The following is a 16,241-nucleotide window of genomic DNA, read 5'->3' as shown; positions in this document are numbered from 1 at the left end:
TTAAAGATTAATAAGCTAAAACATAAACTAAAGATGGTCAAAGTCAAATACAAATATTGAAGATATTTACCCTTCAGATAACTCTCGTTACTCTCAAACGCGTTAAAACAAACACAAACATTGTACAAAACTATTCCCAATGACAAAACCATGAAAGCAAGCAGCATCTCAAAAACATCAAATTAGGAAACCAAAGTACTAAACTAGGAAACTGGATTTCAGGCCTAAGTATTTACCATTGATGAATGCTTAAAGTCTCTGGCATCCTTCGTCATCTTCACAAGAACGGGCCTCCATTAGTCCATACCTACACAAACTCAAAAGTATTGATCTGCTCATAAGTGTCAACCAAGATCACATGTAATTGAAATGCATGAAAAGTCCAAAAGCTTTATTTCTCAACCTTGAGCTTGGCTCGTGAGCGATTTTTTGACCCAAGCTTGACTCGTGAGCGATTTTTTAACCCAAGCTTGGCTCGGCTCGTTTGTTATTAATTTATACACGTTTATAATTATGTTTTTTGTGTATATCAGATTATAATTTTTACATGCCACATAACATATACTGTTTAGTTATTTATATCAAAGTTTTCTATGTAATAATAAGTCATATAAGAAAAATACATCTAAAAAACTTGTATATAAATAGTAGGCTTATTTAGGCTTGGAAAACAACTCAGCTCGATAAGTGAAGCTTGGGCCCGGGCTCATTGATTAAACAAGCTTATTTTTAGGCTCGAGCCCATTTAAGCTCGACTCGATTCTCGGTTCGAGCTTTTAGCGAGCCAATCTTGAGTAGCTCATAAGCGCCTTGCCTCGTTTACACTCCTAAGTCCTAGACTCCTAGTAGTGCTCGGTTGACATAGACATAGAACACTTTTTGTCCAGAATATTTAAACCTTTTTCACAAATAATTAGTGTCAAATATGATTAAAAAACCATATTATTAGAAAGCTAATTTAACTTTGTGAACAAATGGTGAGTTCAACCAACTTGACCTGTTTACTTTTAGCTAAAATTCCAAATTTAATAACGAAATGCCATAAATAAAAGCCACACTACCTTTTGTCAGCAAGGGTGCGAGAGAGACTTAAACTCTTGAATACATAACTTAAATTCAGTTAAAGCGGTTAGGGGTGTTAGGCGGTCTGACTGGAGGCGGGGAGCAAGTGGCACTCCTACTAAACTGCTCATGTAGGTTATTCTGATGATTAGCATAAACATCTCCTACTTTCCTCTTGCTCTTAAACCTTCACCTAACAACAACGTGAGAACCGAAAAAGAGAATAAAATAATGAATTAAATGATTGTTGCATGTAGAGTCCCTGTCTTTTCGTTTCTCTAGGTATCTTTGGACAGTTGCTTTTCTGCTTGCTGAACCTTCAGCTTATAAAATTAATTGCAAAACAAGAGAAAAATGTTAAAAAGAGAACGGGCTCAAAACAAACCACGCAAAGTAAAATCCTTGATTTTCAACAACCTGGAGGTGGCAAAATGGGCAAGTCGGGTGGACTAGTAATGGGTCAAAAACAGTAATTCTGTTTCAGGTCAAAAGTTAGGTTGACCCAAAAACACTTTTTAAAAGAATTTAGCTTTTTCAAGAAATTGGGTGTGTCAAATATGGTTAAGACTTAAGGGTTATTGACTTATTTCAATAACGATATAAGTTCTATAATAAAATGATTAGACTTTAAGCACATTAAATACGCTTTGTATGATTTTGTGATATTTTCTTTATTTTATTTTACCTTTTTTTTTTGAGTAGTCAGAAATTGAAAAAAAAAAAACAAATTATAAGCAGGTCAGAAATGCCACCTTTACTAAAAAGGTATTACTCAAGTTTCTATTTAGCCACAAGATCATATACCATCATAACAAAAATACCTACCTAATGAATTCCTTGTTATCAAGGATGCCTATTTTAATAAAAAATAAAATTAAAAAATCGAAAATCCTCCTAATATTGCTTGTTTATAAGTAAAGCCTAAATGTTAATATATATAAATGATGAAGTATATAGTTTAGAATTCTGCATTATGTATATATATGGGCGTTATGATGTATATATGTGTGAAGCCTCGGGTGGGCAAAAGTGAAATTGCACTAATTTTGACGTTATTTTACTAATCTCGTGAAAATAACGTTAAAAGTGACGGACGGTTAATCAGGCATCATGTAGTGGCGTTGATAGCTGAAAGATAAGGGTACATGCACCGATCAGTTGGTGTCCCGATGATTGAGTGCTATGTGTCTTATGTCCAAGGCTTGATGCAAAACTACTATCGAGCCGGGGGTCTCACCGGAAGCAGCCTCTCTATCCCAATGGGGTAGAGGTAAGGCTGCCTACATCTTACCCTCCTCAGACCCTACCATAGCTTTGCTATTGGTGGGATATACTGAGTACGATGATGATGATGATGATGTATATATATGGGCGTGTGTGTGGCGCGCAACACATAAAAAAGTTAAAACATAAACTGATAAACAAGCTACGAACTAGCTCGAGCTCAACATTCCATCTCTCTTTGTAAACGAACCAGGCCCGAGCCCACCCTAGCTTGTCTCAGCTCGGCTTGGCTCGTTAACGGCCCTATTTGCACAGAAACATAAGGAAATGGCTAGAACATTTTCTTATATATTTCTATATATAAATCACAAACACAAAAGCCTGCTGATTAGGATAAAGAATTTTAACCCATCTATTTGTAATGGATCAAAATTGCGTTATACTATATTGAATTATTGATAACTGGTCAAACAACTAACATCAAAGAATTTTGCTAAAAAGGAAATAAGATTTGCGATTTTGCATAGTTACCAGAGTTATCTTCACGTGATATATGGCTTTCTTCCCTGTGCAGCCGATAGCCATCCGTCATTCTCACTGTTGAGAATACATAAAAAGATCAGAAATAATGCACGAAGCCATGAACTACACCCATAAACACTTCTATCTAATTGCCTAATAACATTTCAACTCTAACCACTTTTTAATTAAGAACTAAACAAAGTAATGGGGCTAAGATCAACCAACAATTCAAACTTTAAGTACACTTAACACCCACAAGCATAATTGTCTCTGACCTGATCATAATTTTTCAAGTATTTAAAAAAAAATAATTATAAGTTCTTAAATTCTTTGAGCTATTGCACATTGTTGCATTGTTGGTTATAAATTGACAAACCTGTCTGCAGGACTGGCGAGGGTACATGAGGGATATCTCGTCCCACATTGATGCTAGGAGATTGCAACATCCTTCCATCAAATGCATCTTCTTGAGAATACTGGATCGGGCTTGCAGCAAGCTGGAATAGTGCATGTGCCTGAAATTGGTCAGTTAGTGAGCTCACTGTTAAAAAAATCTAATAGATAAAAAGTTCGTAAAAGATATATCATATACCTTATCAGCTGAGACATCATCATAGACATTCACCTTGCCACTATAAAATATTGTCATTTGTCCTTTTGTCTCTTCTATCCCACCCACATCCTGAAAGATTCAAGTAAAAAGTTGGTAGTCTAGAATCCACATAATCATGAAATCTTAATCTGATAATCATTTGCCCCTTGGATATAAGTAATAATCAACTTATAGCAAATATACCTAGCATTTGAGTGATGAAAAATATATGTTGCAATTCATAACCATTAAGATTAATTACATTTATGTATTCTTTACAATCTCACATATCATGTATCAATGGTATTCTTCCTATGAGTATCATGCATGTGATACACAATGTTTGTATGTTTTTATAGTGTTAACTTATTCATAAACCGTGAATGACAATTGGGTGTACACAGTACACCTTAAACATACATATGAAATCTGATCCATGGTGAACTCAGACAAGAATGTACTTACACCACACGTATAACATGAATTACATTTTCTAACACCCATTTTCAGATAATTATTTGATGTAAATCTGAAAAAAAATAAGTAAAGAACCGTAACTCGGGCAAATCTCAACCAAATAGAAATTTTAATGTTCTAGTGAGTGAGTTGCCAGCCACCAAAACGTTCAGGGCGAAAATAACTAAAGGAGTAAGATCCAAGTATAAACTTCATGTAAACTTATTTCTCAATTTTGTATTGCTTTGTAGATTGCATTAATTTTAAGGAACCTGAAATCATTAGCCTTCACAAGACTAACATATCAAAACAGAGCTGAAACATGAAGAGATATTTTGATTTTCTAGATCAGTTGGGATTTATGAACTCAAGTCTCAAACTTGCTTTGTTTGGTTTGTAAGCAGTACACATATACACACACAGAGATAATTAATATATTAATATGGTTTGCAAAGCTTATAGTACATGCTAAGATACAATTTTGTTCGAACATGCCCTGTTTACCTCAAAATTCAACATTAAGGGGAAATTACCGAAGCAAAGTTTGAGCAACTGCTTATTTAGGATTCGAGAAGGTGGACGCTAGCATAGACAACTAGACATAACTTTCAAAAATGCAGACATCTGAGGACGCACATACAGAGACAAGACTTGCATTATTTATAGTGTTACATATTCTACTTTTATCATTTTTTGATTGTTACTTAGTCTTATGAATGCTATTTAATGATATAAATTAGAAAGGGGAACTTTTAAATTCAATTCGTATTTTCTATTATTGTTTTTTCAATAATGCATGAATGTGACATTAATCCACTTTCCTATGATATCATATCACCGCTTAAGTTTAGCTTCCTATTCATGATGAATATTTGTATGTTTATCACAAATAAGAAAGTAAAGTAAAGGCAGGGTATAGTATATCCTAGGCAAGAAGTTTAATACCACGTTCTCGTACTATTGAAAAGACATGATACAAATATAAATCCAGTTAAATATAACTGATCCCTTCTAACTTTTTTTTTCATTAACTAGCGTTTATAATACTAACCAACAATCAAGAAAAGATTAAGAAAAAAATGCATAACACTACAAACAATACAAGTTTCATCATTGTATGTAAAACCCCCAACCTCAATTATCTAACAGGTTGACCCACATTCATCATGCACCATCAACCACAACAAAATACAAATTATACAACTTAGTGTTTCATTCATGAAACACATATAATCATCACATCCAAAAGCAACAACATGATTTAAGAAGTTACCTTGTAGGAGCAGAATCATTACCCCCCAAAACATCCGACTTCTCCGCATCATTACGGTGACCAGGAACCAATTCCTCCGCAGAAAGAGAGATCTCCGTATCGGCACTTGTTCCTTTCTGGACCTACATTCCATAATTTCATATTAATATTCAAAGTAAGCAGGTAACACAGTAGTAACCTAACCTAATCAAGGATCAACTAGTAATAGAATACAATATAATATAATATTATATTAATGTTAATATAATACACAAAAGCATAAAGCATAAGCGTGTTGTTGTAACATTGCTAACCATATAATAATATTATCACTAACTATTCCCTAATAAATAATTAAAGATAATAATAACTCACACGAGTGGCTAGGGTTTGTTGTTGGCGAATGTTCACTTTCCGGCCACCGTCATCGGACTCCGGAGCCGGTTCTAGTAACGCCTTGAGCATAATCACCTGCTGGATCGCCTGTGATTTGTTCCACGACGGCCGCCGCATACCTAACACATTATTCAGTTACAATCCACAACAAAATTCAGTTACGGTTACAATTACAATCCACAACAACACTAACAGATTCAGTTACAGTTACAGTTACAAATTAGTTATAATTAACAACAATAACCTTTTTGTTTAAGAAAGCGGCGGCAGTCTTCGCGCGTGAGCTGCGAAATGTCGTCTTCGGTGAGCTGGTGGAGTGGTTTGTCGAGTGCTGACGTGGCGGTGGTGGAGGACGGTGGATCGTCGGTTGACATGGTGGCGATTGGACGGAATTAGTTAGAATTTAATTGGATGAATTTTAACCTAATTTCATGATGATTATTATTGAAGGGATTTGGGGGAAATTGGAAGAGAGAGAGTGAGTGAGTTTTGTCGTGTGAGTTTGGGACAATAAGGTTTTATTGGTTGACCAATGGGAAGCCTGCAAGTTGTCACCCCATACTGCCACGTATTCACTCTTATGTATATTTCTATTGTTGGTTTTATTATACGTATGAGAGTGTGACAATTGAAGGTTTATAAATGCTGTATAGGTGTAAAATCTTGTAGAAATTTAAGTAGATAGTTATTAGTATTCATGTAGGAAGTTTGCATTTCTCTCTGTCAGCACTAACTACCTCGAGGATAGTTAGTATTGATCATTAATTTCTACTATGTCGTAGTATCTTACTCTTGAAGATTAAGTTACCACTATCACTTAATAGTTTAACACTAGCGATCAACTTGCGACTTAACAGTAATGACTAATGAGAAATTTTGTTCCGTGTTTTGTGTTAAGGGAACTAAAACAGTTATAATTAAGGAAGTAAAATCTTTTAAGATGATACGAGTGTTAAAAAAAATTAGAAAAGTTTATTATGTAAATATCTTAAAAGAGTATGGGGGTTGTGAAACTTTAAAATAAAACACAGAAGCAATGTTTTAAAAACCGGTATTTTAGTCGTACCGGATTTTGTTCAAAAATGGTACAACCGGTTGAACCGGGATGTACCGAGAGGTTCAACCGGGTTTAATAGTTTACCTTCTAATTCATATAAATACAACTCCAACTCAAAAAATAATCCTAAAATACATTAATAAACATTACACATGAACCAAACATTACATATAAACAATGATCGAGTCAAATATAAAGTTTTATTTTATGTGTGAAATTAATTAATTATAAAAGAAGTAAAGAAACCAACATTGGATTTGCAAGATACAAAATTAGTTGATTCACGAATCGTTGCTTAGTGTGTTTGCTCGTTTTAATGTTATCTACTAGGTTTTTAAAAAAATATGGGTCACAAAAAATATAAAAAATCTCTTGGTTTTAAAACCGGTTTGCCGGTTTAAACCGGTATTTTCAAAAAAACCGGCGGTACGACGTTCTAGAAAACCGCCTAAAAATACCGGGTGCCTTACCGAAATCCGGTTTAACCGGTTCAACCGGCCGGTACGTACCGGTTTTTAAAACATTGCACAAAAGTGTTCATTCTTAAGAGATTTGTATATTGATGCATGAATCGCTTGTATATTATAATCAACGTCTTGATCTTGAATAGTATTCATGTCGGAAAAAAGAAGCACGTCACAACAGTACGTTCAGAATGTTTTTAAAAATAATATTTAAAAAATATACACAAGCAACACAAAAGATGTTGTTTATGGGTGTGTCACATGTCATTGTTTTATTGATACATGAATCACTTGTATATTATAATCAACGTCTTGATCTTGAATAGTATTCATGTCGGAAAAAATAAGCACGTCACAACAGTACGTTCATAATAATTTTAAAAATAATATTTAAAAAATATACACAAGCAACACAAAAGATGTTATTTATGGGTGTGTCACATGTCATTGTTTTATTGGTTCATGAATTAAATTAGAAAATATGTATAGGAACTATAGAGTTTTTATAGTATATACGACTAAAACTGATGAAACAAAAGTGTAAGTTTCTTAAACTAATTGAAATTTGAAAGTCACGTAAATTAGAGCGCATATCAATACATTAGTTTAGTTTATTATTGTACCAGTTGCTATAAACCAAATGCAAGCAATATAATATTAAAGGGCCATGGAGAAAAAGTCATATATTGGAGAGAGAATAATCAATTGTGTTTAATATCATCTCCATTAAGAGTCGTGGGTCCAAAACATAATTAGTTTTAATTTATATAAGATATATGTGGTTCGTAATTTTGTAGCTGGGAGAAAATGTAATGGTTGTAGCGTAGATTTTAAGTAGATATTTTATTTAGAATATATTTAGGAGACACATCCTGTAATTTTAATGTCATTTTTAAAGTTAGTTTTTACTTTTAAGTTTATGTTTACTTATTTTTATAATCTTTCGATACAAAATTTGAAAAGAGAAATTAATTACCGTGCATTTTAGAACTTATTAGTTATTACAATAAGTTTAGTTGAAAGAATCTTGGTGAACTAAAGTTAGAATGGCAATCAGTACATGTTCATCGCTACTCTTTGGAAAATTTGGAAGTGGAAGAATGATGAGTTGTTTCATGATCGTAAATCTTCAATCGGGTGATGGATGAGATTAAAAACGACTCCCGGTTGTGGTTATCTTCCCGTTCTAATTTCTCTTTTGCCAATGTATTTTTGTAATTATGTTCTTTGTAAAGTTTGTTGGCTTGTTGGTCTTCTAGTGTGGCTAGGTTGGGCCCTGCTTGACTGGCTGTTTTATAAAATTTACATTTTTATTTTTATTTTATTTTTCAAAATTCACCAAGCAAAAAAGTTATTTGATATGGGATTCCATTATATTGGCCATTGGTCCATGAAGGGTACAACACATTATTGGTTTTATTATTCGACACTTGGCAATATTTAAGGTTCTTGGACCATGTTAAAATGACAATATATGCCATCTAGGTTTCATCACATGGTACCCTCAATCATTCGATTCTAAATCTAAGATATCTACTAACAAGTTATGTGATAAAACTTAGTTGTGTCATTTCTATTCTTGTTTTGGACCAATTAGCCAATAAATGACAATTAGCTATCCATGTCAAGGCATGTATTAAAGCATTAACGCCACAAGTTTGCCATAAAGAATGTTAAGGTTGTTGTGACTTACCATACATGTCATTTTTTGTGATAACCAGAACGTCACATGTGGAAGAGAAGGATGGGTGTTGTACCCGGGATAAATATAGATGTTTTATGCATGACGTTTTGGGATGTGTTAACAATAGGTTGATAGTTATGTCTAGTAGAGACATTCTAAAATATCACTAATTCTAATATTGTTTCTATTTAAGCATGTCTAATAGTGAAATTCTCTTTTCATTGACATCTAATGCGCTCAAAAGGCATCAGTAGTATCTAGATAAAGCATTCCTTATAAGCCAAATGTCTCTCATGTCTATGATCGATGTGAATTGTACCTGACGAGTTACAATCATGATGCCATATATTTACTTGAACCATGTGGGGTGTGGGGTCTTAAGTCTAAAAGAATATAAAATCAAGACACATCACATATGTTAGCCAACTTGCTAGGTATCACAACATGTTGGGGTTTATTAATCCTCACCTAGCAAAAGATTTGCAAAAGCCACTCATGTATATATTTGGATAATTGGATAGACAACATAACACACCTTCTAAGACACATCATTTTTTTATCATCTTATGTCTTGTTTAAATATCTTTATTATTTCTCTCTAATTAAACCACTTAAGTAATTAGATAGTGTTTTATGCTTTTTCTTGAATTCCTAACATCTTCCTTTGACTTCAAATATGTTAACTTGATTTCCAAATTTGATAAGTAAAAGCATAATCCATAAGTTGATGCAAGTATTAATGGACTATGTACTCCATAAATTGATGGACTATGTACACGGTACACAAGTAACTTTATTGCTATGCTATAGGATATTAAAGAAGAAAACAAACAAGTGTCTTGATTTGTTATTTGTTGACAAATCGTAATAGGGTTTTTATTTCTATAAAGATGTATAAAGTAAATTACAGATACTTGATTATATTTCAAATTATATATGAATAATTTATATTTATATGAGGTGACCGGAAAGGCCGAAGGCTTGGGAACATAAAGGAAATTACCATATTCCAGTAACTACACATGTTCAGATGACGTCTTAGTCCGCTCATTGATCTTAACGACGAATCGAATATCGAAAAGATCGACACAAAAGGGAAATAAATGGGATGAGTCGTCAAGCACAAGTATGTCTAATCAATCATCAATTCATCCAAACAACACACATATGGAGCTTCAATTGAATCAATTTGACATGAAAAACGACAGATTACACACTTTCAAAGCATACAAAATATTTTCGTACAGAAAGCAGCCACACATGACATTCTACCAATAAACTCTAAAGTTATTCCTTTGTATTGTTGATTAATATCAATGTAAATCTTTTAAACCTCTTATGTGTTTGTTATCTTTGTGTTATTATTGCAACATATTGATTACTATTGATTCTGGCTTTAGTAATCATTGGGATTTACATTAGCTTATTCGTAACCATCCTGTCAACATTAAATTTGTTGGTTACGAGGTTGATAGTGAGATAATCGATCCTGACAAGTGTGTAACTGGGTTTCGTTGAGCCTATGAACGTTTTTGTTTTTCGGCTGAGCTTTTTGTGTTTTTGGCTTGAGCATGATTCGCGTACGTTAAGAATTATTGCATGATAACATAACTCTATTAAAAAATTTGTAATGTATTAAATTTTTTAATGTATTTTAAGCAAAAACCTTAAATGAACCTAAACTCGACTATAAAGTGTTAAATTAATAGATAGAATTATGAAAAAGCTAAGACTTAAAAATAAACAAGACTCATCATAACTAAACAAATATTATTTAAGGCTTTGTCTCAACTCTAGCTTGAAAAGAGTTAACTTGTTTTAAGTTTTTTATTAATTCAAGAACGAGTAAATTGGAGGTGGATTGTTTAAGAGTTGCGAAGCCATTAATGATATCACTAACGAGTGAAAAACAGGTCAAGATAACCCGACCCGACCCGACCCGACCCGACCCGTCTGAGAAATAGTGAGTTTGGGGGATTAACACCGAGACTGACAAACGATTCGTCGAACGATTGCAGGCATTTGTAGGTTTTTTGTTTCTCCTACTTCCGAACAAACCGAATCATCCACCGACTGAACGACTGCAGAAACTAAAACTCCGTAAGTTACTCGTTTCTAAGCTTCTTGTTATAGTTAGGTTGGAAAACCTTGTGGTTATGGCATTGTGTTGTTTCCGTAGAACTGTTTAATTTGTTACTACAAGTTGGTGTTTAAAGTTATGATTATGTAGTTACTATGTTATGAAAATGATGAATTAAGGATATTTATTAAGCCCATATTGAGCTTTGACCCAACCCGTTTTGGCCTGTTCATTTTTTTCATTTTGCTACTGTTTACCATAATAATTTAGGTTTAATTGTATCTAGTTGTTGAGTTTTTCTGTTTCCAAGAACTTATAATTAGTAATTTAGTATACATATCTACATATTAATCTTTATAATTGTGTACAGTATGCTATAAGTTAAAATCTATAAACACGAGACAAAAAAGATAGTTAACGGGTCAACCCATTTTACAGGCATGGCAATCAGGAGTATGAGTTGTGGTGGTTTAATGGGATTTCCATCATTAGAAGTTGGGAAGAAAGATAGAGTAAAGATGCGGGTCACAATGAGAGACAGAAGCAAGAACAGGAAACCGTTGCAGAAAGGACGAAATTTAAGCATCGAAGCGATCCAAACGATTCAATATCTTAAACGCACATATAAATCTTTCGGAGATAAACAACTACATCAACAACAAGTTATTGACTCGAAGTTTAGTAGATTACTTAAATTTGATATGATGGCTATACTACGTGAACTCCTTCGCCAAGACCATTGCCAGCTGGCCCTTATGGTGAGTTTGTTTATTTGGTTTCTATCTATTGTATTTATATAAAGGGGCATTCATTTAATAACTAATAATAATATGTTAAGAACTGCACATTGCATTTCTGCACAAGACGGTTATATATATATATATTAAAACGATTGTTGTTTACTACACTACAATTTTAAGTTAAGAACCGGAATAAACACATGTACCTATTGCTTAAACTGTTATACATAATAACAACTTGAACCGCATAACTGCCTCTCGTTTCTTCTCACACTGGCAAGCACACGCTAACGCTGCACTCCCGGTTCTTTACTTAAAATTTGATTACATATTTAATGTGCATTTATAATATACTTTTAGACTTTGTAAGTTTTCTATTCAAGCTTAAATTGAAACCATGATCTAATACTCACTATTCTTGATGTAGGTATTTGCAGAGATTCAAAAGGAACATTGGTACAAACCCGAGGTATCATTATACGGTGAAATACTCTCGGTTTTAGCAAAGAATGAGTTGTATGATAAGTTTGATATCATTGTTCATGATATGAAAGCAGAAAAAGGTAGATTAGAGGCTAAGACAGAAGGGTTTAATTTGTTATTGGAATCTTTGATGAGTTACAACCTCATTGAGGTTGCCATGGATTGCTTTGAGCTGATGAAAGAGGTAAACTGTGAGCCCAATCGGTCAACGTTTAAGTTATTAGTCTGGCAGTTAGAATCGAAAGGAGAAACCGAACTTTTAGAAATGATTAAGAAAGAAGCTTATAAATATTATGGTGATACGATAGCGTTTGTAAATGAGCCAGAAGAGATGACAATAAAGTAAAATTGTTTTTGTAATAGCGTTTGATATATTTAGTTTGATAATATATATGAGTTTGTCACTTTGTTGATAATAGTTAGGATGTAAATTAGAGGTTACAATTCCTAAGATCACTCGCTAGGTTAATAAAGAGTTCGTGCAATCGGAATTGATCATTCGCTCATGGCTAGTAGCTCTAGCTAAACCTTTAATGTAAGGCCCCGTTACCGGTGTCCTACATTGGACGTTGGATTTACTCATAAACACAGTTCTGAACATCATAGTTAATTAAAACATTCGCGGAACATTAAACATTCGTAAAACATTACATATAAAGCCATGACTTGTCTTAAAATAAACATTTTTGTCTTTCAAAATATCATAACATTAAACATAAACGTCTTAAGTCTTCAGATGCCAGACTCTTATTCTTCTGCCATGTGCCCTCGCTCAAGCCAGCTGTCTCATTCTACTCACCTGCATGCATACTAAAAGTCAGCTACGCTGAGTAAGTTCTAGTTAATCAGGTAATATACAATACTTTAACCTACTTATACATACGCATCCGAAGATACATATTATATTCTTAACATGTACATCTTTCTTTCGTACATATATAAACTAGTTTTTATCCCCTGTATTACGGAGGTTGTTTTATGTTGTTTGTTTTAATATTTATTTATTTTTTGAATTTATATTTTTTTAATTGTATAAAAGTTAATAATATACTTATGATTTGATGATAAATTGTTTACAAATAAATGAGATGTTATAACTTGGTTTAAAAGCTATATGGTTTTGATGAGGCCCAAGACCCGTTTATTTTTTTACTATAAAATTGGTTTTTTAATTATAAATAATATTTATGAAAGTTAATAATATACTTATGGTTTGATGAGACCCAAGACCCGTTTATTTTTTTTACTATCAAATTGGTTTTTTAATTTAAATAATACATATACCTTTTTTAAAACAAATAAGATATTAATTTTTATTATATCCTATTTTATAAGATTTTTACATCAATAATTTGGTGAGAATAATTTTTAATTTATTGAGATGTTATAACCCGTTTAAGGAATATCTGGGTTTGGTAAGACCCATACCCATGAATTCGGGTCAAATGCATGAGAAGCCTCCATTTAAAATCAAGCAATTCTGGTGACTCCAAAAAAATGGGGAGCGACCACATCGCGACATATAGGATTTTTATGTCTTCGTTTATATATATTATATATAGATATATACATTCTTTCTTTCATTCTTCCTTTTATTCTTTCTTTACATGTTCTATATCTACCAATACTTTACATACTTATACGTTTTAAAGAGCATTACGCCCTACTGCCTCGAGTATTATTAGGGCTCGGTCCCTTTTTCTGCCTTAAGTATTATTAGGGCTCAGTCCCTTTCTGCTTTGAGTATTTTTAGGGCTCATTCCCTTTCTGCCTTGAGTATTATTAGGGCTCAGTCCCTTTCTGCCTTGAGTATTTTTAGGGCTCAGCCCCTTTCTTCTATACCTGGCTATCTCTTACATTCGTCCATAAGATACGTACATATAATTCATACATTATACACAACATTATATCCATAAACATAACTTGCCAGTACGTGAAATATCCGAAGATCGTTCACGCACCGACAAGCAGTCATTCACATCTTTCACATAATACATATATGGCATACACTTATCTCTTAGGATAAGTGTATTAACTAATCACATCGAGTATGCACACATCCCTGAAAACATAACAAGGAATGAGGCAAGAACTCACCTGAATGCGGTTATGTTCGCCGTTTATAGTTATTCCTTTCTTGAGCTGTGCACGGCTAACTGTGTAATAATTACATGTATTAATTAACTATTACTACGCATAACGTATTTCTATCTTTATATAACCCACAACGAACGGGGTCCGGGGGCAGCGCCCCTGGCAGCGGGGTCCAGGAGCGGCAGCCCCTAGCAGGGTCCAAGGGGCAGAGCCCCTGGCTGGGGTCGAGCTGCCATGTCAACTTGGAAAAAAATTATTTCCATTAACTGTTGTAACACATTCTCCGTTAGGATTTTAAATTATTATTTAATTCGCTAAATCAAAAGTTCAAGGGCTTATTTGTAATTAATTCATTCTTTTATAATTCTAGGGACTGTTCTGTCATTTATCAAACTTCTAGTTCATTACTTGGTTCTTAACGAATTGGTTTGTCTTAACGAACTGGTCATTGCAGGGAATTGAACCCTTTAACGAACTGGTTATTACACGAACTGGTCCTTTGGCGAATCAGTTCATGTAGCGAATTGGATATTCTAATTCGTTATCCCTTTTAACGAATGACTATAATGAATTGAGGGTAATTCGTTATCTTCTTCCCTTAACGAATCAACTAGCGAATTACCTCTAGTTCGTCAGACCTCCGCTAACGAATCACTTGATAATTCATTAGTTTTCCATCACGAATTAGGGTTAGGTCAGATTTGTCAGTACATTCCCTGACAACCTTATACACGTTTTTCCGGCGCCGTCATCGCCGGAAAACCGCGTTTTCGCCGGAAAAACGAGATCTCACTCGTTTTTCCACCGTTTTCACCGTTTTTCGTTCCGTTCGATCCAGATCTGAGCTAGGGTGATCCCTAAAGTCATCTTAGGTTCGGTTTATACCCGATTCCACCCGGATCTCGTGACTTAAACGGTTTAACGGTGTCGGCTCGTCATTTCGTGACCATATCTAGCGGATTTAAGCTCATACAACATCATACTATCGTTACCTCGGGTCGGTGCTCGGTTTCATTCTTGGTTTCGGTTTAGATAGGGAGAGAACTAGAGATAAGTGTGTGTTTTGGTGGTGTATGGAATATGTGTGAAATGAGGTAAATGGGTGATTTAAGGTTTATATAATTATGGATCATGGGCTTAGCCTAAGCCCATGGTCTTTCCTTCTTTCTTTTATAACCTAAGTCCATAACCCATATCCATTTAACCCAACGCTAACCCGACTCATAATAACTCGTATTTTCATTTATTAACCGAAACTAGAAAACGGGATGTTACATTTAATGAGATTATATATTCTAACACATGCGTGTCGTCGCGAAGGTCACCTATTGGTTGGATTTTGGCTTGATTATAGGCCTATGAAATTAGATATTACCTCGTATGGCTAGCTAGTTTACAAGGGATTATGCATTGCCACTTATTTCCACATGCTTCATGGGTTTGAAGCATCACGCGCTCACACAATTATACATGGGTTTGTACTTACTCAAGTTATCACTATTTATAATGTTTTATCAAGTCATAGAACCTATAAACTCACTAACCTAATGTTGCGGTTTTTAAGTATGTTTTTTAGGTAATTGATCAACTGTATGCACACATGGGGAAAAACATTACATATTATGTCACCATTTTTTAGAAATGATTTGTTGTTATAACCTAACGTGTTAGGTCATAGTTTGAAATCTTTTTAAACACTAATTTTAGGAAAACTTTAAATGCTTTTAGAGCATTCACATCAGATTCATCTCCATAAGAGCACTCTGTCATTCATTGTCGATCCTTCATATTTATGTGAGTGAGTTCTTCATATTGTATGAAGTGGTCGTGGGTGAGGGAGAGATAAAATGTTGTTGTTTATAAGTAAATTGGTAAGAGATTGTTTACCATCTATAAATTTTTAATATTTTTTAAAAATAGCCGTGAGTAGAGGAGAAAAAAAATAACTATGAAGGTATAAATAATATTATTTAATTGAAAAACATAAATAAAATTTAGTAATTTTAATGTAATTATAGAGATGAAGATATATGATGGACTGCTCTAATTTAACTAGATATCACATTTCTTTAAATTTTATTATCTTATGTATCTCAAGTTTCATTTCATTCACAAATACTTATTTTATTGTATAT

At 33.6% G+C, this 16,241-nt stretch overlaps 2 protein-coding genes across 3 annotated transcripts; one reads left to right on the top strand and one right to left on the bottom strand.

Moving 5' to 3' along the window:
* On the bottom strand, positions 1–5,986 carry LOC143584789 (protein TIFY 4B-like). The gene is made up of 9 exons (XM_077066753.1): positions 5,749–5,986; positions 5,484–5,623; positions 5,131–5,251; positions 3,401–3,489; positions 3,185–3,323; positions 2,818–2,883; positions 1,327–1,385; positions 1,062–1,251; positions 1–307 (listed from the first exon to the last, which is right to left on the bottom strand). Exons 1-8 carry the CDS (start codon positions 5,876–5,878, stop codon positions 1,117–1,119), a joined length of 879 nt encoding a protein of 292 aa, XP_076922868.1. The 5' UTR covers positions 5,879–5,986; the 3' UTR covers positions 1–307; positions 1,062–1,116.
* Positions 5,987–11,112: 5,126 nt separating this feature from the next.
* Positions 11,113–12,369, top strand: LOC143584798 (protein THYLAKOID ASSEMBLY 8, chloroplastic-like). 2 transcript variants are annotated; one of them, XM_077066761.1, is made up of 3 exons: positions 11,113–11,547; positions 11,957–11,998; positions 12,087–12,223. In XM_077066761.1, the coding sequence occupies exons 1-3, from the start codon at positions 11,230–11,232 to the stop codon at positions 12,099–12,101; spliced, it is 375 nt and encodes a 124-aa protein (XP_076922876.1). In that variant the 5' UTR covers positions 11,113–11,229; the 3' UTR covers positions 12,102–12,223. The 2 variants fall into 2 exon arrangements, with proteins under 2 accessions (XP_076922876.1, XP_076922875.1); XM_077066760.1 differs by having other exon boundaries at positions 11,114–11,547; positions 11,957–12,369.
* The last annotated feature ends 3,872 nt before the right edge of the window (positions 12,370–16,241 follow it).

The sequence above is a fragment of the Bidens hawaiensis genome, unplaced genomic scaffold (assembly GCF_021521415.1).
Source record: "Bidens hawaiensis isolate Kalapana, Puna unplaced genomic scaffold, B.hawaiensis_p1.1 tig00033363_1, whole genome shotgun sequence".
Taxonomy (NCBI): domain Eukaryota; kingdom Viridiplantae; phylum Streptophyta; class Magnoliopsida; order Asterales; family Asteraceae; genus Bidens; species Bidens hawaiensis.
Note: the sequence above shows the minus strand (reverse complement) of the source record. Positions and strands in the feature narration are given on the sequence as shown.